Source organism: Amaranthus tricolor, chromosome 10, assembly GCF_026212465.1.
Source record: "Amaranthus tricolor cultivar Red isolate AtriRed21 chromosome 10, ASM2621246v1, whole genome shotgun sequence".
Lineage (NCBI taxonomy): Eukaryota > Viridiplantae > Streptophyta > Magnoliopsida > Caryophyllales > Amaranthaceae > Amaranthus > Amaranthus tricolor.
In genome coordinates, this window is record NC_080056.1 from 3,759,368 (window position 1) to 3,781,702 (window position 22,335).

At 33.7% G+C, this 22,335-nt stretch overlaps 2 protein-coding genes across 5 annotated transcripts; one reads left to right on the forward strand and one right to left on the reverse strand.

Moving 5' to 3' along the window:
- Nucleotides 1–339: 339 nt before the first annotated feature.
- LOC130825482 (ruBisCO large subunit-binding protein subunit beta, chloroplastic-like) lies at nucleotides 340–7,715 on the reverse strand. 4 transcript variants are annotated; one of them, XM_057690734.1, is made up of 15 exons: nucleotides 7,520–7,715; nucleotides 6,819–7,066; nucleotides 6,580–6,705; nucleotides 6,324–6,461; nucleotides 6,146–6,241; nucleotides 5,824–6,066; nucleotides 5,484–5,718; nucleotides 5,216–5,385; nucleotides 5,060–5,137; nucleotides 4,829–4,900; nucleotides 3,084–3,188; nucleotides 2,234–2,326; nucleotides 1,266–1,358; nucleotides 778–901; nucleotides 340–694 (listed from the first exon to the last, which is right to left on the reverse strand). In XM_057690734.1, the coding sequence occupies exons 2-15, from the start codon at nucleotides 7,050–7,052 to the stop codon at nucleotides 681–683; spliced, it is 1,821 nt and encodes a 606-aa protein (XP_057546717.1). In that variant the 5' UTR covers nucleotides 7,053–7,066; nucleotides 7,520–7,715; the 3' UTR covers nucleotides 340–680. The 4 variants fall into 4 exon arrangements, 3 of the variants coding, with proteins under 3 accessions (XP_057546717.1, XP_057546714.1, XP_057546715.1); XM_057690731.1 differs by having other exon boundaries at nucleotides 7,674–7,714; XM_057690732.1 differs by having other exon boundaries at nucleotides 7,477–7,663.
- Nucleotides 7,716–10,021: 2,306 nt separating this feature from the next.
- Nucleotides 10,022–21,820, forward strand: LOC130825483 (glutathione reductase, chloroplastic-like). The gene is made up of 16 exons (XM_057690735.1): nucleotides 10,022–10,346; nucleotides 10,495–10,559; nucleotides 11,282–11,351; nucleotides 11,556–11,627; nucleotides 13,058–13,261; nucleotides 14,593–14,666; nucleotides 14,771–14,854; nucleotides 16,019–16,106; nucleotides 16,258–16,339; nucleotides 17,571–17,644; nucleotides 19,088–19,195; nucleotides 19,338–19,402; nucleotides 19,944–20,057; nucleotides 20,520–20,619; nucleotides 21,113–21,166; nucleotides 21,455–21,820. The coding sequence occupies exons 1-16, from the start codon at nucleotides 10,200–10,202 to the stop codon at nucleotides 21,548–21,550; spliced, it is 1,497 nt and encodes a 498-aa protein (XP_057546718.1). The 5' UTR covers nucleotides 10,022–10,199; the 3' UTR covers nucleotides 21,551–21,820.
- The last annotated feature ends 515 nt before the right edge of the window (nucleotides 21,821–22,335 follow it).

The following is a 22,335-nucleotide window of genomic DNA, read 5'->3' on the forward strand; positions in this document are numbered from 1 at the left end:
CTATTATTAAGTCTAATGTAGCAAGTATTTTAAAACGGAAGAAGTATGAATGATGTGATAGTTAAAAATTGTAATTCTAAAAATCTCTCCATTCACAAGTACCTTTCCGACTCGTTTGATAGGTGGTAATAAATAGTGGTAATGGGAATGAAAAATAGTGTAATTTTGATTGAAAAATCTCTTGATTAACTTGATGGTCATGCTCGTCCATCTTCAATCATCGCATTTTCTTCATAAAATTCATTCAAATGCATTATCATTGGGCGATGTGGTATTAGGTGGTAATGGAAATTTGTAAAAAAAAAAACATTTTTGTGATCAAATACGTGCATGACTTGCACCAATTCAATTCCTAAGCTCTCCATTCACAAGCTTTGATCCAGCATGGTCGTTTTACGAGGATAGAAGTTGGCTGGAGGCTGGGGCCAGCGATCCAGGTCCATCATTCGAGTGAAATCAATACACATAAAAATTTCTGGAGAAGCATAGGAAAGAAGACTGAACACAAAACATATATTTCACTGGCTAATGATATAAATTCCCGCAAGTTCATCTTACAAACTACTCATCCAAAAAATCGCGATCTTACAGCTTTGTAAAATCGTAGTCTAATCATACAAAAACGGATGCCCAAGCTTCATTTAACTCTCTTTAGCTTCTTCAAATTATTCAATTTATGTTTAGTAACCGTACCCTGCATGAAAGGCAGAAAATTTGAATACAATAATGTGGAAATCCTTTTAGGTAAAGTTCTACCCAACAAATTGAATCACATACCAGAGTTATCCATGGGGTTTCCGGCAGGGCTGGGCTCCGGTTCTTTGATCTCAACAACTACACAATCTGACATCAAAAATGTTTTTGCCACTGATGATGCATGCTCCAGACAACATCTCACAACCTGATTTCAGAAAACAAAATACTATTTTAAACCTCTGAGTCATAACAATCGACGGATCACCTTAAAAATGTACATCACCCAGGGGATTTCATTGGAACACTAAATTCATATCGTCAACTGAACATCGCACATAACATTTCACTCGCTAAGTATCAAGGTGCACAATTCATGTCACATCAGGAAATAGATGGAATAGATTGACCGGAAGTCTACATGCCAAGATCCATGCTCAGATACAAAAGAGAAAGGAGTAGGGACAGGTTTCACTCAAAAGTTCCAAATATGATATATCGGACTGACGTTCAAAGGACCAAGTTGAACATTAATGATTAAGCATCGGAGTTGCAGAGCTTGATGCAAATACCTTGGTTGGATCAATAATTCCTGCAGCCATCAAGTCTACATATTGTCCAGTGGCAGCATTGTAACCGTAACTTAGATTGTCACTAGCCAGCACCTGAAGCAAAGCACATAAGACTGAGAAATCCATACTAATGAACAATATTTGACCCCTCACATTGTCTAAATAACATATGCCTAGAAATAAAAGCATGTGCGTATCTGATCTTCCGAGACCCTAACTCATCAATACTATATGGGTTGGCATCAAATTATACTTAAACCTATTGTTATAAAATTAAAATCCACGATTCAGATATCAACAACATTCCATTCTCCCAAGTCTCAACTAAGCTGGGTTTGGGAGGACAACTATATGCAACCTTACTTATGTAAAAACAAAGAGGTTTTTCAATTGACTCTTGATAGAAAATATCTACGCCTCAAATACATTTACCAAAATGTTTATTCAAAAGAAACAAAGGATTTTGCACCAAGAAGCAAAAAGTCAGCTAGCAACAGCTTAGGCCTTAGAAGATTATGGCATGCCATATCAGATAGCAGGATTACACCACAATCCTATCACTTATCCAAGACTTTTAGCTCAGACTATCCAATCTAAGCCTCAAAATTTCCTGACCCATCTATAAATCTCTGCTCCGGAGAAGTCTTGCTTCCACTGGAGTTGGTAGAGCAAAACCTTATCCTAGGAATTTCACTCTAAAGCTCAACTGTGTACCCTACTGGCCGAATTTTAATTATTAAGCTATGCAATGACCCATCAAAGCATCTCAATTATTCAAGTGAAGTTACAAGTCCTTTTATGGGTGTTCACTGTTAAGGTATAGCCACCTGGCTATAATAAGTAGTGTAGATAGAATTTGGTTTCATATCATGGATACCACAGGATTTTATAAGCTAAGATTATTATTGTTCATCAAATATATTATCTCGTATTTCTCTGATTATGAAAACAGCAATTAAATGTTGTACCTTTTCACTGACTACACTTCCATTTACACCTGCATTTTTGGCAATCAACTTTAAGGGATAGCTGAGTGATCTTTTGACAATATCTGCCCCAACCTGCAAAGCATAGCCAGTTAAGAAACTTTCTAGAAGTACATCAGTGATCAGCATAAAGGAGACAATCCAAAACTCCATTTTTACACCCAAAAAAAATTGTAATTAGTCAATAGTCATATGACTTGTAACACATGATGCCATTTACACTTGGAAAATCAAAGGTGAAACCAAAATGCCTTACTGCTAATAAATTAACACTTTGTAAGTCTTGTGGCCATGGCCCGTGGATTTAAGAGTCGAAATAACAGAAGTTATTCCAAACAAAAACTGACAACTTTTAGAATAAAAACAGCACACAGAAGCGACTTATAAAATTTCTCTAAACAATAGACAGATAAAATGTGTGATCGACAAAATTGTACAAACATTAGACCTCAACAAAAACAAGATCCTTACATAAAAATAGGTTATTTATTTAGACTACACCGATTAACTGCAAACAAAAGTTAAACCGATCAACTTCATTGTGTTCTAATTACAAGCAGACGTGTTTTCTATTGCTTTTTTCCTAATTCAGTAATAATTAGTTTGTTTTTCAAAATGAATATATTTACTTTGTATGATCCAAAAGGATCTTCATCCTCCTCGCTCCCCTTGTCATAGTAGCAGGCTCAGCTACCAGAACAGGCTTATGATTTAGGAAGAACGATAAACACCCCACAGCAGCTACCCTAAACAACATATTTGTACAAAAAATATTTATGTAAGCTATGAAAAGTATGTCAACCAATAGAGATAGCATTAAGGGGATTCAAACCTTCTCTTCTTCATTTTCAAGTTGGTCCTTGATTGCATCCACTTTAGATGCAAGCCGAAGTAGAGTGCATCCACCACCAACAACAATGCCTTCTTCAACTGCAGCCTAGAAAAAGACACGATAAAGAAATTCATTATCAACTTTCAAAAGCTGGGAAGTCAGTCATTTCATTTTTCATCTTTACAGCCGAGAGAGCTCTTAGTAGATAGTACTTCGTGGGCTCCATTTTTCCCCATATCTCCTGTCCCCATGCCTTTCCTATTCCAGAGTTTTTTGCTATTCTCGCTTTGCCAATCACATTCTTGCCCCTCCCTTCCTCAAATTCTCCGACACTCATTTTCTCACTTCACCGTCCTTCCTATCATCAGTCATCCCCTTCGTTTCGCAGTAATTAAACACCAGTGAATGCACCTACAAGCTGAATTCATCTCTCCACTCTCCATCAATAAATGCGACAAAATCTTAAAGCATTTCATTTCCTTCACCTATTATCTGATGGACAATTTTTATGATAACTTCAACTCACAATGGAAAGCACTACTTCCTCAGTTTTTTAAAGCTGGAACACTTGGACTTTTACATTTGTTGATGCATGAGTTGACCATAATATCATCAATTATCAATCAATTAGTAGAAAATACTGATGATTGGAATTTGGAAATATAAATCCAACAATATCTCACTTAATAACATTTGTTTTTATTCAACAAGTACTAGTTGAAAAAGATGATGTCAAAGTGGACTATGCTTTTAGTTAGAAAGACAAAGCGTTTCAACTGAAGAAATTGACGGAATTAGTAATAAATTTTGGGTTTTAAGTAGACCCTTCAATTCCATAGATCTTGTATAGCTTCCAATCTTTTACTTTTGGGGCGATTAAGAGCGAATGAATGAATTGAGAAACTAATGTATTGTTACAGTTCATTAACAGAAATCACCTGACTAACCGCCCTCTTACAGCTCATTTGCTATTCTTTTGCAGTTTGATAAATTTTGTGATGTGTCTTATATCCTGGTTTCCTATTTATTTTCAAGTAGCTAAAGGTTCAGGGCCTTCAGGCTTACATGAGTTTTTCCATGCCTATCAGACTGGGTAAACACAGTTTATGATTTTACTATTTGAGTATACTGTCAATGATACACAATAAAGATTTTGTATATGCGCAAATTTTGGGTTTTGGTGTCAATTTAATGTTTCAGTTTAGGGTGAAAATGTTTTTTTCCTTTTCAATTTTACCGTTGACAACTTCATTGATTCTGTCTCCCAAACAGACAATGCCTCATAACTATATACTTATTTTTTATTTTACAAAATAGAATCCTTTGAAGAAAATGCCCACTCCTAATCTATGGTTTTGAATTACAATGGACTAAACTAAATTGACTTATTAAATCACATGCACTTCTTATATATGCTATTTTAGTGATTTTGTATGCAAAATTGAAATGCAGGGTCAATCGGAAATAGTCCTTTGTTAATACAGGGCAAGGTCGCATACATATAACCCCTTTAACTTGGGAGCCATTTAGAGGCATAGGGTCAGTGCTAGGTTGTTGTAATCTCCTAGAGATACCAACAGCAGACTTTTACTTGTTATCTTCAAACTAATTAAGACAATCTTCAAGAATATTTTAAATGCATGCACTATATGCCTCAATTGACTAATGTTGCATATAGCAGAGATACAGAAACCTAAGTCATCAACCCAGTATTTGAAATACAAATCCCTTGTATTAGTAAATACCTTAGTTGCATTAAGAGCATCTTCAACTCTCAGCTTCTTTTCTTTCAGCTCAGTTTCAGTTTGTGCTCCAACCTAAACAAAAAAAAAAAAAAAAAAAAAAAAAAAAAAAAAAAAAAAACAAATTAATGCTAAACAGAAGCACTACATATCAAGGATTGGATATAAAACACACACTAAATTCCATTTAAAAGATATGATGATAACTGATAGCCAAAGGAAAATGAAACATGCCTGAATTACAGCTACTCCACCAGATAGCTTTGCAATTCTCTCACTAAGCTTTTCTTTCTCATAATCTTGCTCAGCAACCTGCACCAACATAAATGAGTATAAAGTAGCACAAAGTCATTTAGCAAATAACTATACTAATATAAGAAAAGCTTTTACCTCAATAAGACTCTTTATTTGTGCTACCCGTTTAGAAACAGCTTCTTGAGTGCTTCCATCACCCACTATGGTGGATGAATCCTTCGTAAGAACTACTTTAGCAGCATTACCTAAAACCTCCTTGCCAGCCTTGTCCAATGTAAGACCAACCTCATCTCGAATCACGGTTCCTACAAGAAATCACAATACTTTAATATTAGAGAGATTCAGCAAGACAAGAGTCAAAATATAAAATTAATAAATATTAAAAACATAAAGAATCACTAACCTCCAGTTAGTGTAGCAATGTCATCAAGATACTGGCTCTTACGTTCACCAAATCCAGGTGCCTTGAGGGCTGCAATTTTTAAAGACCCTCTCAATCGGTTCACAACAAGCGTAGCCAGAGCTTCTTGTTCAATATCTTCAGCAACAATCAACACAGGGTATCCTCCCCTGATAGCATCTTCCAAAATGTTGATTAGATCTCTAGCATTTGTAATCTTCTTGTCAACCAGAAGCAGCTGTAACGAAAATATTAACACATTATCCACAAAATGTGGCGAATGCAAGACAATTTTGAATCTTAATAGTTGAAACCACTGTTACTCATGAAGCGTGTCACAAACCTTGCAATTCTCATACTCTACTGTCATTTTCTCAGCATCAGTGACAAAATAAGGTGATAAAAAACCACGATCAAACTGCATTCCTTCAACAACATAGAGACTATTCTCAGCACTTTTTCCTTCTTCGAGGGTCACAACACCTTTTCTTCCAACTTTGCTCATTGCTTCAGCAATCATATTCCCAACTTCATAGTTGTTTCCAGCACTGACTGCAGCGACATCAGCTAGCTCACTGTCTTCAACCTACAAGAGCATTAGTCAATCACTATACGCAACACAAAAGTATTTGCCTGTTTAACAAGGATACAATGCCTTTGATTACCTCTTTCGACATAGACTTAAGCTCAGATACTAAAGCTTTGGCAGTCTTCTCAATGCCCCGGGTGATTAGAACAGGGTTCGCACCAGCTGCAACAACCTAATAGAAACAGATTAGTATACATTACGTTGCACACAATATTTTTGGAAGGAGATCTTATAATGTGTCTTTGTTTACAGACCTTGACACCCTCCGCAATCATTCCTTGTGCAAGGACAACCGATGTAGTGGTTCCATCCCCAGCTAAATCATTAGTCTTGGCAGCTGCCTGCCTCACTAACTTTGCCCCGATATTTTCAACAGGGTCCTCCAACTCAACCTTCAAACCCATTAAGCAAACTCATTAAGCATAGTTTCATACTTTCATCAATAATCTATTCAATTTCTAACAAGGTACAAACATACGCACTAAAGAATAAAAAGGCACACATTTTTACCTCCTTGGCGACAGTCACTCCATCATTGACAATCTTCGGAGAACTATATTTGCTCTCTAGAACAACATTCCGTCCCTTTGGACCAAGTGTGACCCCCACTAAATCAGAGAGCTTGTTCACCCCACTCTAGACATAAGAATTAGAAACATTTGCAAGAATTAGTAAGACAATCAATAGATGTAATTCTGTGAAATTTGAATAACAATAACAAAAGTGCTCCCAAGTAAAGTTAGACTCACTTGCAGCTTTTTGATAGCAGAACCATCTTTATTAAAAAACAGCTCCTTAGCCATGGCATTGATCTTTGTAGAATGTGACTTCCGCAAAGCAACATTGGATCGTCTACTAAGGCCACTAGACGAAGATACGGACGCCAGTGATGATAATTTGCCAGCACATGTAAAAGGTTTCTTATCCATGACACGAGCACCAGGAACCGCCATTGTAGACATGCTAGTAAATGTTGATGCCATTTGTTCACAAAACACTGAACCAACACAAAAAAGGCATCATAATCAAGAGAAACACGATACCCATGAAAACAAAACCAAAACCACAATCATTCCCTCCTTTACAATATACTTCTATACGAAAAGCCAACAGTCATCTTTCACCATCAAACCTCCTCAACTTCAAACCCAAATTTTCCTACAATATCTAAGCAAAATCTATCTAAGGATAATCTGTTAGCCCATATTTTATTAGTACTCATTTAAAGTAAAACTACAAAATATAAGTTGCCATGAGTAACTCAAAGCATTATTTGACGAATCAACAACCTAACTTTAAAAACATTAAATTTGACCCATGACACATTATAATTTATACAAACAGTATCTGTATGATTATATCAGGCAATGGTATGAAAATGCATATCACAATGCACAACATAATTACATTAAACGACAAATAACAACTCGACAAATAACAACATAATTACACAGCAAATCTAAAGAAGATGAAGAAATGGATAAGAAAGAATGAGCGGAAGTTGCAGAAGTGAAGACTGAAACGAAGAGAATGGTGTGCGAAGGGCTAAGGTTTTTCAGTTTTCACCAAACTAATTAAAAAACAATGGGAGATTCGAATTTTGCCTTGTATTGTACTTGCTACGTATAGACATAGTAGGCTTTGATTGTTTTTCCATAGAGCTAAAAATATTCCTTCCTTCCTATTTATATTTAATTTCTATTATTTTATATTTTAGTTTGTTTCAATGGTCTACCATTTTTTTTATTTTATCTATACATTTTAACTATTTTAAATTTTTATCCATATAATTTATTCTCTCTCTTCATTTATTATCATTATCTACCTTTTTCTTAAAAAATAACAATTTTATCTTTGATTCAAATTATATGGGACAGAGGGAGTATTCACAAAATGTACTAATTATTATTATGGTGAGATGGTCTCATATAAGAAAAGCCGAAAAAAAATTAAAATTGAAAACGAAATCAATTTTTACATGATAATCACCGATACTTTTTAAAATATTGAACAATTTATATGATAATCAATTTTGGTCCGGTGATTGTTCAGGTGGGAGGCATATATTTTCAGGTCGTCAATCATCAAATGCTAAGCGAGATTGAGTGTGAATTTTTGATATTTATTCTTTATGGTGTGCAAGAATGAATATGCTAGCTTTAGCAACAAATAGACATGCATATTTATCAAATAAGGGTTGAAACGGATTTAAATAAAAATGGATCAGGTTGGACTTTGTAAAATAAAATACGGGCTTAAAACGAGTTTTGGGTCTGGTGAACCCAATCCACCCCAACTCAACCCATAGATTTTGTGTTGTACTACTTTATGTTGATGCAAATTACGTGTTTTGTTGCTAGATTTACTTGGTGGAAATTGAAAGTAACTTTTCTTAATTCAGTTTATTTTTTAACTGCAAATAAATGTAAAAATAAACCTCTAATTATATAACGAGCGTTTTCAAGCATAGATTATTTTGCACCTAAGTCACTCATCAACAAAAATGACATATAACACAAATGATTTAGGTAAAATAACTAGTTCCATGCTAGTGCATCTTACTAAAATTGGTAAAGTGAATATTAAACTTGTATTTTGAGTATGTAGTTTTAATAAAAATTGTTATTTGCAATTCTTCTTCAACTCTCAACATAACTTGATTTAGCACACATCAACAAGAACTTATTTATAATTCGCTTTATTTTCAACCTAACCATTTTTATACTAATTAAGGGTTGGATTAGGACCTCTAACAGAATCCCACCCCGTTGCACCGATCTAGGAAAAAAAAATAAAATAGATTTAAATATATTCATTTATCCACATTCTTTTCAAGTTAAAACTTTTATAGGTTTGCCCATGCAACTAAGACATGCCCGCATCAACATGTATTTTAAAAGCTCATAAGACTTTGTTCAAGCACGTTAAAAGAAATATTTTTTGTTAACAACTTTCTGAATTTCTTAAGAATATGTTAGAAGAGGTATTATTTCATTCAAAAGCTAGCAAGTGACAAGAAAACAATACAAATTAATAAAAGTATTTGTTAAAAACAATCTTGAAATTTAAAGGTTATAGAAATTATAGCCACAAAACTTGTTATTTGTAAATTATAGCCATGATAAATTAAAAAACACAAACATTATAGCCATAATACCGAACTTTGGTGACCATTAAATAAACGGATCAACTGGCCTCTTAAATAACTTTTGACCAAATCAATTTACCTTTGACCCTTAATCCAACCTAATTAAATTAATCTAGTACTTACAATTAAATAGGTCATAAAACATAAGAGAACAAAGAGAATCCAATTCAAATTTACTCAAATAAGACTCGTTAGCTGGAGTTTTGATCGTCAGATCGTGCTCAAGTTCGATCAGCCAGCTTGTTAAAGACATGTAAGCCTTATTTTTAACTGACTAGATCAATAATAGAAGCTTCTATATTTATCTAATCAGAGCTAAAGTGAAAATAAAATATCAAAATGTTTTTTCATCCCAATAGCCCATGCACATACGTAATAATAAAGTTATATATAAACGTATAAAGTCTAATAATTCAAATTTAAAATGTAGCAAATAGTATTGGTGAAAGCAAAATGAAAAATGCCACCATAACTCATGAAACATAGTAAATGTTATGACAAATTTTCAGTTTTATAGTGAGATCATCTTAATTGATTTTTAAGTGATTACATAAAATTTTAAATTGATAACTTTTATATTTATTGAGTGATCACCTATAATTTTAAAATTAATCACTTATAATCTTAAAGTGATCATTTAATTTTACAAGGGATTGATTAAAAATTTTGACTAATTATTTGAGTTCACCTCTAAATAAGACCATCTCATACGATCAGGTGTTTGCTAAACATTTTTAAGTTTTAAATTAAGTTGGATAAATATCCTTTATTGTCCATTCTCATCTCTTTGTTTCATTGGGATGTAAAAATTCTATTTATAGTTAGTGAAAAAATCCTATTAATTGTCTTTCTCATCTTCTAATTCCCGCTTGTTCGGTAAAAACTGAACTTTACGGAATTCCCCTGTAACGCTTTCTTCACTGTATCGCCATCTTCCTCTTCTTCACACTCAAAAACCATAACAGAAGTAAAAAAATCAGCAATGGCGTCGAGAAAGATGCTAATTGATGGCGAAGACATCCAGTTCAATGTTGATGAAACTACTCATTTCGATTTTGATTTATTCGTTATTGGTGCCGGAAGCGGCGGTGTTCGTGCTGCTAGATTTTCTGCCAATTTTGGTGCTAAGGTCTGTATCATTGCTCCATTTCGGATCGTTTTTTCTTTATTATATAGAATCTTTCTGATCTATTGCAGTTAAATATTTAAATTTATGTTTTTTTCTTTTATCAATGATTGATTGATTGATTAATCAATTGAATAAATGATTTTTGAAGGTTGGAATTTGCGAGCTTCCGTTTCATCCCATTAGTTCCGAGGTTATTGGAGGAGTTGGTGGAACGTAAGCCATGTTCTTACTGCATTTGTGATTTTCTGTTTTGATTAATTAATTGAATGATTGTCATTATCAGCAATTTTATGCGATATTTTTTCGAAATTTGCTGACCTACATGGATGGTATTTGGGGGATTAATTTGGCGTCATTACTTTGGAAATTTTGGTTTATCGGGGCATTGTTTTGAGCGCTTAATTTGGAGGGAACCTTTTCCTTCGCTTGCCAAAAGGGAAATATAAAGTACTACGTTCGTTGTTCTGATACTGGTTTCTACCATTATTTTGTACTTGTATGACTAATTGTAAATTCTTTTTTTTTTCATTTTAATTTGAGATATATTTATTCAGTCCTAGGGGAACAAAAAAGTATATTTCCGGATAATTTGATTGTGACTGGCTGTGGGTGATTGCTTTATGGATGTAAGGCAACATGACTGAGGCGTCTCAAAGAATGCGTTTTTCTTTGAAAGCCATTTCAATCTAATAGCAGGAAACTCATGTAACTTGTTACATTTTCTTTGTGTAATTAACTATTTGTATTGCTAAATTTGTCCCTCACTTTCATCTATTGCCATATGCTTATGTAATTATGTTTTCTACTAGCTGATCAAAATTACCAGTAGGGAGTTTTCCACATCCATATTGGTGGACCTAGTTTATGAAACTTGTTACTATACACCTTGTAAAATTAAATAGAGGTTTTATTTTTGTTTATTTTGTTGACTGCAGATGCGTCATTCGTGGCTGTGTTCCTAAAAAAATTTTGGTGTATGGGGCCACATATGGTGGTGAACTTGAGGTGAGTTGAGTTCTCACTTTATTAGTGCTGATGGTTGATTAGCCAGTAGCTATGGTAATTTATCAGAGACACATAGCAGATAGCACCAACCTTGTCTTTAAGTAGTAGTAGTAGTAACTATCAAGGGTAGTATTTGTAGCAAGCTATGCCTAATTTTTCGAACGGTCTGTGGGCCTGATTGTTTTAGTGGTTTTGGTTATGCAGGATGCAAGAAACTATGGTTGGGAATTGAATGAGAAGATTGACTTCAATTGGAAAAAGCTCCTGCAGAAGAAGGTTTGTAGGTTCTGAAAACTTCTGCTCATTGAAATCTGAATGTCTGATTCAAGTAAGATTTTTGATGATTAGATCAGTTGGATGTAACAGCCAACAGGAAACAAGCCTGTATTCCATGTACAAAATAAAGATATAAGAAGTCACCCTTTTAGATTATCGCAGTGTCATGTATATTTTGATCGCTATTCGACTTGTTATCTCACTTTGGCTACTAGATGACATGTGTAAGGAGATAAGTATGAATTATTTACATTACCACAATGCCATTTAGTTTTTTGAAATATGTCTTACTATAAATTCATTCTAAAAGGAATTTTCCCCCCAAATCTCTTTAACATGCATTATTGTCTTTCTTGAGCACAATATATACATATCAAAGATATTCAATCTATAAATGAATCCTTTGTCTTTATGTTTGATCTTTTACTAGCTTTCAGTGCATTGTAGCACATGTGTTTCTTTTTGTTTGTCTATGATACACAACTTAGAAAGCCAAGGATGGTGATGCCATTTAGATATAGAAGTCCATGTGGGGTAGAGAAGTTTATAAGCGAGAGAAAGAGATAAAGTGAAATTAGAGTGTGAAAAACGAGGTTATATTGGGATAAATGTGTGCAAAAAAAAGAGAAAGTAATAAGTTGACAAACAAAAACTAGAAGGGCAAATGGAATTTTTTTTGCAAACAATAAGTAATAAAGCTCGTGTCTATTCTTTCCTCTTCAGTTCGGTAATATAGTGGCCATGTTTTCTTGTTTGTTTTTAGTCTTGGAAAATTTGTTTCTAGTTTCGTATTGTATTAAATTATTATTAAAGGGATCGCAATCGATAAGTGTAATAAAGGCTGAGAAGGATATTTCGAAACTTAAGGAAAGCTTTTCTAAGTTGAATTTCCAAAAGATTATCGACTTTGAAAGGATAAACGTTTTTTCAATTCTATATATTTGTATAAGATTTGGCCACCAGAGTGATCTATAGTTACACATGCCTTATTTTGTTTGCTTATTATCATGTTGTGTTTCATGATGTGATAATGAATTTTACATGGATTTCAAATTGTGAATGGGCTATGTAGATCAAATATTTATTTAGCACCAAGTTGAGTAATTTTGATGAAATTGACTAACAGATTGTATTTTTTTTATCATGTACTTGTCTATGATGTGTTGCATCATAGTCTCATACTATGTTACTTGGACTCGGATAGTGATGTCTAATACTGGTACGTGTCCTAGTGTCGGAAACGTCCAAATATTTAATTTTACATCTAAAATGAAGTGTCTAAGTGCCATACCAATTTCCAAGAATCAAATATTGGACATGTCACATGAGTACGTGAAGCAAAATGAAGAGAGTCCGAGTAATACAGGTCTCATACATTCTTTCTACTTGTCTTATGTTAATAAGTTAATTTTACCCCTCATATGATGCAGACAGATGAGATTCTTAGACTTAACAATATATACAAACGATTGTTGTCGAATTCTGGGGTTAAACTATATGAAGGAGAGGGAAAAGTAGTTGGTCCAAATGAGGTGCAAGTGACTCAGCTAGATGGTACAAAGTTGTCATATACAACAAAGAACATATTGATTGCAACCGGAAGCCGAGCACAACGTCCTAATATTCCTGGGCAGGTTGTCATGTTTTCTTTTCTTTAAACTGCTTAAGCTTTCCCTGACTATCATTTTTATGTGAAGTATGCCTTTGATAAAATGAGTTTTTTTTATCTTGTGTCTTTCTTTCGTTCTTGTAAGTTTTAACCATTATTGTCTCCTGTATATGTTTGATTGAGTGCTCAGTGGTAGTTACTCGTTTGTTTGCAAAATGTTGAAGGACCTTGGCTGTTAGTATTTTTTCTTTTCTAGAAGATAGGTTTGACTTAGTAGTTTATCCTTGTTTTTCTTTGTTTTTTGAACCCTTGGTGCTTTATGTGCTTGAACATCACTTTTGTTGTCTTCACGATGTGGATGTGTTCTTTGTTCATGTTTACGTTTCTTAAATGAGAAAAAATTAAGAAAAGCATGAGTAGAAATTTGTGTAGGAGTAGAAAAATATTGAAACTTGAAAGTCTTTTTGAATTTTTCATCGTTGAAGATAAGAAGTTGATATGTACATGGGGACTTAGTGAGAATTTAAATGTATTTAGCAGCTCTTTGGTTCTCTTTTAAGCACATTTTAAATTATGTTAGGTGAGGCTAGTAATTTTATGTTGAGATATCTTATTCTCGAATTACTTATTTACTACAAAGACAACTATTTAAGGTCAACAATAAGTGATCAAAAAGGGAAGTTCCACTAGGGATCACATTTACAAAGGTAAAGTTACTTAAGCTGGGTCGGGAGATTTTTTTTCTCAACAAGCATGCTTTCTTTTGAGGTGATCTATGTTTTATATGCAAAAGCAATAGTTACAAAATTAAGGGTATTGGTTTGGATTTGTACAACAAGCTGGCTTTTAGTTGAAGTAAGGCCTCCTCTAAAAAATTTCTTAGAAATTTGGGAAGTTGTGAGAAAAAGTAATCTACTCTAACTTATTATATGCTCCAAAAGAGAATTTAGAAGCGTTTAGAAGATAATGTTGTTGTGTACATGTGTTGTATGAACTTGTGTACATATGTTAACCGTATGAGCTCTTGACTTGGAGTTGGAAACTTTAATTAATGAGCTGACAACATATCCTTCAACATTTTGTCACACCTGGGATTTTAAATTTTTTTTAGCTCCTTTTTTTTTTTTTTTATTTTATTTCTAGTGTCTCCCAGCTATATTTCATAATTATACGTCCGATACGATTACGAGGTGATATCGTTGTTGAACCAATTAAAATCGCTGTGTTTGGTTGTCAATACTATCTACATTGGTGTTATCGCTATTTTTGGATTCTAGATCAATGTTTAGTGATTCATTGTCTCTACTTACTCTAGTTAGTATATTTCTTTCTTATTTTTGTACCTTTACATGCTAGGAATTGGCCATAACATCTGATGAGGCTTTGAGTTTAGAGGATTTTCCCAAACGTGCTGTGATACTTGGGGGAGGGTAAGTAAAAATTCATAAAGTTTGTAATGAGGAAGGCCTTTTATGAAGGGGATTATCTATTTAAAATATGTAATGTGTCCTCATATGCATTTATTTTATTCTAGGTACATTGCTGTTGAATTTGCTTCTATATGGCGAGGGATGGGTGCCACTGTGGACCTCCTCTTCAGAAAGGAGCTGCCCTTGAGGTAATCTAATATTCAAATTTGAAAATGCTTGTTCATATTTTTGAATTGTTCTTGTGGGGAAATGGGAATATATATATTAACATTATGATCCCCCCGGGCGGATCAAATGGTAGTATAGATAGGCAAGTGAAAACACTTAAAAAAATGTTAGAAATCTAATAGTAATGCAATAGAGAGTAAAGAAAAACTTGATTGAGTTGTTTGGGTAGTCACCTTCCACACACGATGCTACTGCTAGGGATCAAAATTCTGCCATTGGCAAGAATTTGTATCCTACTTGTAAATTTTTAGTTGTTAGTTGCATCACTTTTTTCCCTCTACATCTGCTCTTGTGATTCCCCCTTCTGTACTGATAATCTGATATTAATTATTTTTTGCTTTACCAAAATGAGGGAAAGTATCTCTTGAGAACACTAACAGCGAAAAACCCAACTTGGCAATAATTACTTTCCAAAGAGGGTGATTCAGTTTTGTGTTCTTGCCATTTGTTTTTGAAGATTTGGAAGTAGTCACAACAATGATGGTAATTCATCACTGCTTTTATAAAGCCAAAAAATCTTGACTATTGTTGACGAAGTTATGACAATGACAATGCTAAAGCCTTAATCCCCAAAAATGGGTTAACTACACGAACACAAATCAAGATGGGAAAATCATTTTTTACAAATTACAATTTTTCTTCTATTCATCCGTAAATAATACTTTATGTATGTGAAGTTGCACATAATGTTTGCTTATTGCTATCAAGGGTCATTTAAATATACTTAGAAAACTTTTCCACAACAACTAGTTTTCTAATCGACTATTTAGTCTAATCAATTTATTAAATCTAATTACAAACAGACTCTTTTACTTGGATTTTACCGCAATTGATGGTTATTCGGATTTCTTCAAGTTCATACTTTGGACGCTTAAGGAGCTTATTTACTCCAGCAATCCAGTCAAGAAAACCAAAAGCGACACACTAGTTATGGCTAGAAGTTTATTCGAATCAAAACCAAGGGTGTAACAGAAGGATTTTGGGAAAAGGTGTGGCCTTATGGGTTGAATATTTTAGGAGAGAGAAATGGATGAATAGTATCATGAATTGTTTTAGGTCATGAATATTGATTCTCTAAATTAATCTAGTTTGATAAAAGAAATTTTCTTTAAATGGATATGCAGAGGCTTTGATGATGAAATGAGGGCTGCTGTTGCTAGAAATTTGGAAGGCAGGGGAATTCTTGTGCACCCAAGGGCAACATTGACAAAGGTTACTATACTTGACACCAATTTTTTTGACACTCACTTCCCAAATAGTGAATTTTGTTGCAGTTCTTGGCCAATTGTCTCCTTGTTATTTACTTGCCAGATTTGAATATTTAATAGTTCTACTAAAATTTGAATTTTTTGGATGTCCACAGCTGGTAAAAACTGATGGAGGTGTAAAAGTTCTCACTGACCACGGTGAAGAAATTGAAGCAGATGTTGTGCTCTTTGCCACTGGTATTTTCTATTCCCTTTCACTAATGTATTAATGCCCAACTTAATTTTATGAATGAATGTTAGATGTAATGAACTGGAAAATATTGTTTTTCATTCAGTGTATTGAAGCAATCCAAAAGCTTTTTCATCATCTCTTCGATATGTGTGTGCGTTATGTGTGTGTGTATACCCCACACACACACACACACACATATATATATATATGTATATATTATCTCTTCATTTTAAACTTGTTCATCAGAAATGTTGAATTCCATGCATAAACAGGATAAGAGTGAAAGAAGTGCAGTACAAAAGCCTTAAATCACGAATTGAAGGAAGAAAAAAGAATGGAAACAATCAAGTTTTTTGTCTAGGGTTTGAGATGTGTTTTCAAGATCTGTCAACCAAACTTTAAATTTACCTTACCTATTGCCAAATTGCTCAATGTGTTAATAATATATAAAACATAGATTGAATTAATTTTCCTGATCTAGTGAAACATGAATTGGGTGCTTTAAGCATTGAGATGGATGGTTAGTAGGGTCCTCTAAAACTAACGACTATACAACAACATTCCATCATTCAGGTGTCATTTAGTGGCTTCACCTAGTTCTAGACGTAGTTTATGGGTGTCCTTAGAAATTAATGAAGAAAAAATGAAATAAAAAGGAGTCCATTGGACAAAACTATTTTTTTTTCTTTGTACATTTCTCAAAATGTCCGAAATAATTAGGTGGCAATTGGCTATTGCAAATGAGGCAGTTGTGTAATGTATGGCATAGTGCAAAAACAAGGCCTGCATCACATTGGCAGCGTTGTTAAGGTGTAAAAAAAACATGTTTTGGTTTGTTTCAAGGGATATCTCATGCTTTTGGCCAATATTTGGCATTACGATAACCAAGTCACTTCGTTGTGGCAGCACCATGTCGTTACCGCAGTTGCGACCATTACCGCATTTTAGCACCATGGTTCATGGTATTTTTGAATTTTTTCAATTGAGTTAGTCGTCTAATCCATGGTGTCTTTGGATATAAAGTATTGAAAGGCTGAGGACTTTCTTTCCCTGCACACTATACATTCTTGATGAGGCCTCTATGCAACTTCTTTAAAGACTTATATACTTTGATATTATTGATCCTTCAGATTGGTATTAGGTTCCATGTAATTGTTCCATCAGCTACTTATGTTATTTTCAAGTGTATGTTCCAATCACTTCCAACATCTAAGTCATTCTTTGTTTGTTGCACAGGTCGTTCTCCAAATACGAAGAGACTGAATCTCGAAGCTGTAGGTGTAGAACTTGATCGAATTGGAGCCGTGAAGGTATAATCTGGTTTTTTTTTTTTTATATATAAATACCATCAAGTTTTTGTACTTTATTTTTGTGATAAGCATATCATATTGGGAATTCTTCTTTCCTTTTCTTATCAAATTCATCTTGGGATCCTAAAAAAGACTTAGAATGTTCGTTTAATTGTCTTCTTTCTTACTATTCTAGAAAAAGTACTTAGTGTGCATCAAGATTGCTGATACTGTTTCTGTTTCCAATCCTGCTGCAAATGGCCCTTGACTACTACATGTATCCTCAAAATGGATTGCCGAAGTGAGTTTGAAATTGTTTTCCAAACAATAACCACCATCATTACTGAAATACTCTTGTTGCACAAATCTCAAATTGATGCCTATTTTCGCTAAGATGCCATATTCCTAAATAAGGGCCTAAGGAAAAGATCTATCTTTCAAATGACCTAAAGAATGTGAAGGCTTATCTTACAATTATAGAAGTGGGAATGGCAATATGCTATTTATTTTAGAAGTGCCGTAGTAGATGGTGGATACGAATGACCTAAAGAATGTGAAGGTTTATCTTAAAGTTATAGAATTAGAAGAAAATTGATTCATTTACTGTCCAACAAACAACTAAATATAGCTTTGCAGATGTATAGCTTTAGCTGTTAAAATTAAACACTAAAATTTTCATGCATTTAATCGATAATTTGATTAGAATGAATAGATTCAGCTTATCAAAATTTGTATAACTTGGACATGAAATATAGAAAATGGTGAGAGAGTTTTCATGACATGAAATCGGAACAATTGTACAAATAGTTTAAGTTGGTATTTGCAATTGATATTTGTATATTGAAGCATGCTTTTGTACACACACATCGATACTAGAGGTAAGGAAAAACTTGAATTTGAGTATTTGACTGCTATTTTTCTTTCAATTATTAGTTTATTACTTGTCACATTTTGCTACCAATGAATTACTTAACTTCTTCACACTGCTCACTGTTTACTCTTTACAAACTTTGCTTAGTAGATAGTACAGTTATCCCTTCAATATGTGACACATGTCTTGCCATTGATTGTTATGGCATCTTTCTGTGGGCATTTCTTCGATCTCAAGGGCTTGATTCCTGATGGAACCTGTCTTTATGATAAAACTCTTCACCTTAGGGGGAAGCAATTTGTTTTTGACTGGATAAAAACCAGCAAATTTTTTTTTCTTTAATGAACTTAGTTCAATGTTTAAACTTTTGGAAATTATACGGCTTTTCTCATGCTGTGGCAAGTTATTGCTGGACTGGACCAAGCAAATTCCTCGATCATGCACTTATTATCATGTCAGAATTTAAATTTTATATATATATATATATATATATATATATATATATATATATATATATATCTAATTATTGCTTTTCTTGCTATATGTATATTTATGAATTTCCATTGAAACACACTGTATTTCTCATATTTTAGGTTGACGAGTATTCAAGAACAAGTGTACCCACTATATGGGCTATTGGTGATGTTACAAACCGAATGAACCTTACTCCTGTGGCTTTGATGGAAGGAACTTGTTTTGCTGTATGGTTCTTTTCTTTGTATAGAAGTAGAAGTATATTGTATTGGTCTATACTACTCTTAATTAGTGTTGATTCTTTTTGGGGAAAATAAATGATTTCTTGTTTGTATTTTCAAATATTGACCAATTGCTTTTTGGATCCAGAAAAATGTGTTTGGAGGCCAGGACAGCAAACCAGACTACAGCCATATACCTTGTGCTGTGTTCAGGTATATTCCACTAATACTTTATAAAACGGTGTATTTGTCATTTTATGGACCATGTCTTTGGATGACTGAGATCCAATTGTTCGGGTATATAATTTCCACGGTAATACTGTATGTGCTGTTAGGCATTGGTTAAGATGCTCTATGTAAATACTTTTACCTCACAATTTTTCATGGTGTTAAAGCCTTTGTATCTGTGTCAATGACTATGTATGGGCTTTTGTAGAAGAGTCAACTACTATCTTTTTATTCTTTATATTAAGTTATCAAGTGGTAATCATGTGGTTTTCTTAAAAGAATTTTTTCTAATGAGGGATAGACAGACAGAGTAGTATTTTAATCGCCATCTTAAAGGGTTAAAAAACAAGGGAAAAGGACATAAAAAAAACTCCACTAAAAGAGATGATTGTTGATGGTAATAAATACTTCAATGGCTTCCAACAAGTTTTCCTTGTTTTAAAATTTTTATTATACTGATTGATTATGCGCATTTTTCCGACCTGGGGTTATTCCATAATCTGATGCCTATTTGGGTTGAATGCAGCATACCACCTTTAGCCGTGGTAGGTCTCAGTGAAGAACAAGCTATTGAGCAAGCAAAGGGTGATATTTTGGTGTTCACATCATCATTCAATCCAATGAAGAATACTATTTCTCAGTATGTTAAACGTCTCTCTCTGGCAGACTGTTCTATCGTACTTTTAAAGCATGGTCTGGTCAGTGCCACTGCAACTTTGAATTGGATACCTTCAGTACGTTGATGTGATATCCACACCGATGCACAGATGACCTATACAAAAGTGGATACACACATTGACCTGCTTTTGAATTTACTTAAGGAAAATAGATGTAAATAGGAATCATTCTAAGAAGTTTAAGCAAGATGGGGGGGATTTCAGAATCTAATTTTCATTTACCGAATGAGAAGTGTCTCATGAGAATGTAGTATGATTTGTTACATGCAAGTTCAATGGATGAAAATTTGTTACTTGTGTTATTGTGTACAAGAAGATGTTCTCTCTTATCATCAGCTACATTGCAGTATTTCTGTTTTACTGTACAACTGTGATATCATCACAATGTTAAAAAACTCAAATCATTATCGATCCCGTGGTTATAGGAGACAAGAAAAGACTATCATGAAGCTTGTTGTGGATGCTGAGACGGATAAGGTTCTTGGAGCATCCATGTGTGGCCCAGATGCCCCTGAAATTATGCAGGTAGACATATTTTTCCTTGTGACTGATATGTGAGAACTATGAAAGCCGAGTGTTCTCTTGTGTACACAGATTTTCTGTGCGAAATAAACCTAGGTAATTGAAAGGATAAGACTCATTCAGAAAATGCTCACCCAAACAAAGGAGCTTTGATAGAGCTTTATGCTAATAAGGCTTACTTATGAAATAAAAAAGATACTTTTCTCTGGAAAAGACACAAATTTAGTACTCATATTCTCATATAAAATTAGTTCTCAATTGTCTCATATAGGAATAGGAATGCATGAAATCCCTTGAATGCAGACCCAAGAAATTTTCCTAATATTTTCTTCTTTACTAATTACCCTCGTTTCCCCCAATCCATGCGGGTCATAAGATTAGTTCTCATCAAGATTTGTTGACTCTGGTATGAATAAATAGGATGATGATCACCCTTCATATAAACAGCATGGTTTTTCATATAAGCATTGCTGATTTCTTTTATATTTTCGTACAGGGAATCGCTATAGCACTGAAATGTGGAGCCACCAAGGCACAGTTTGATAGTACGGTAAGACAATTTGTTCTATCTCGAATTAGAGTGGAAATGATGATTATAACATCAAATTTTTGCCCCCCATTGTTCAAATTGATTGAACTATGTCTATAGATGTCCTACTCATGACAGCTTATGTTTTCTCCTTCCTGTTACTGAAATCGCTTATGTGTATGTGCACGGTTGATTTTAACTATGGCGGATCTTTCTTCTTTTGTTTATTGTGGGGAAGTCTCATGAATATAACTAGCATTAGACACTGTTCTGGGAAACTGACTAGAAAATGATTTATGATCCTACTAGGTCGGAATACATCCTTCAGCGGCTGAAGAGTTTGTGACAATGAGGGAAGCTACTAGGCGAGTTGCTGGTGCTCGCAAACCCAAGACAAGTCTTTGAAATTGAAGTACTATACTGCATGTATTGTTCTCCATCTTCTATTCCACACTTGTCATAGAAATTTAAAACGAGTAGTGGACCATCAAGAAAACAATATTACAGACGAGAGACCAAAGTTTGGTTTCCAGAGTTTCTCTCTGTCTCTTAGGCCACTAGTTTTGGTGGATTATTCTCAGTTATTTTTCCTATTTTAAATAATGTAATTATCGTTTGTATTAAAATTCAAATTTTATTAATATGTGAAAACTATGAAGCACCTCATTTAAAGCATTGGGATTTGTGATTATTAAACCATATATTATAAAAAGTATGTCTAAAAACAATTATTAGAACTTCCGCATTACATAGCTCAATAGTCAAGCTATAGTTCCAGACCAATTTGAGAAGACACCAATAACAAAATTGTAATCCACACAATTAACAAGCTAAAAACAGCTTATGAAGACGAACAAAATTGTCAGAAATATCGGTTTATAATTTAATCACTATCATACTTACAAATTTGGGCTTAGTTAACCTATAATTCAAACCCTAAGCATTAAAATTAAAATTTAATATATAAAGTTCTAAAATAAGATTAGATACGATGAGGAGAGCAAGTAACATTAGTATGCAAATTTGTGTTCATTTTAGCATCGCTCTCAGTCTTTAAGAAATTATATCATTCACCATTTACACAATTATTAAGAAAATGATAAATAATACGGAATAGTATAAACATAAATAAAACAAAAGAAAATGAGAGATATAAACAAAATTCTACTAATAATAATATTATCCAAATT

Bases quoted from the DNA above. Each gene is read 5' to 3' on its own strand.
- LOC130825482 (XM_057690734.1), bottom strand. From the start codon at position 7,052: ATGGCATCAACATTTACTAGCATGTCTACAATGGCGGTTCCTGGTGCT. The intron at 6,242-6,323 runs GTCTGTAAACAA...TGTTTCTATTAG, and splicing joins TGATTGCGGAGGGTGTCAAG to GTTGTTGCAGCTGGTGCGAA. The intron at 6,067-6,145 runs GTAATCAAAGGC...ATGCTCTTGTAG, and splicing joins TTAAGTCTATGTCGAAAGAG to GTTGAAGACAGTGAGCTAGC.
- LOC130825483 (XM_057690735.1), top strand. From the start codon at position 10,200: ATGGCGTCGAGAAAGATGCTAATTGATGGCGAAGACATCCAGTTCAAT. The intron at 16,340-17,570 runs GTATTTTCTATT...TTTGTTGCACAG, and splicing joins TGTTGTGCTCTTTGCCACTG to GTCGTTCTCCAAATACGAAG. The intron at 19,403-19,943 runs GTATATTCCACT...GGTTGAATGCAG, and splicing joins ATACCTTGTGCTGTGTTCAG to CATACCACCTTTAGCCGTGG.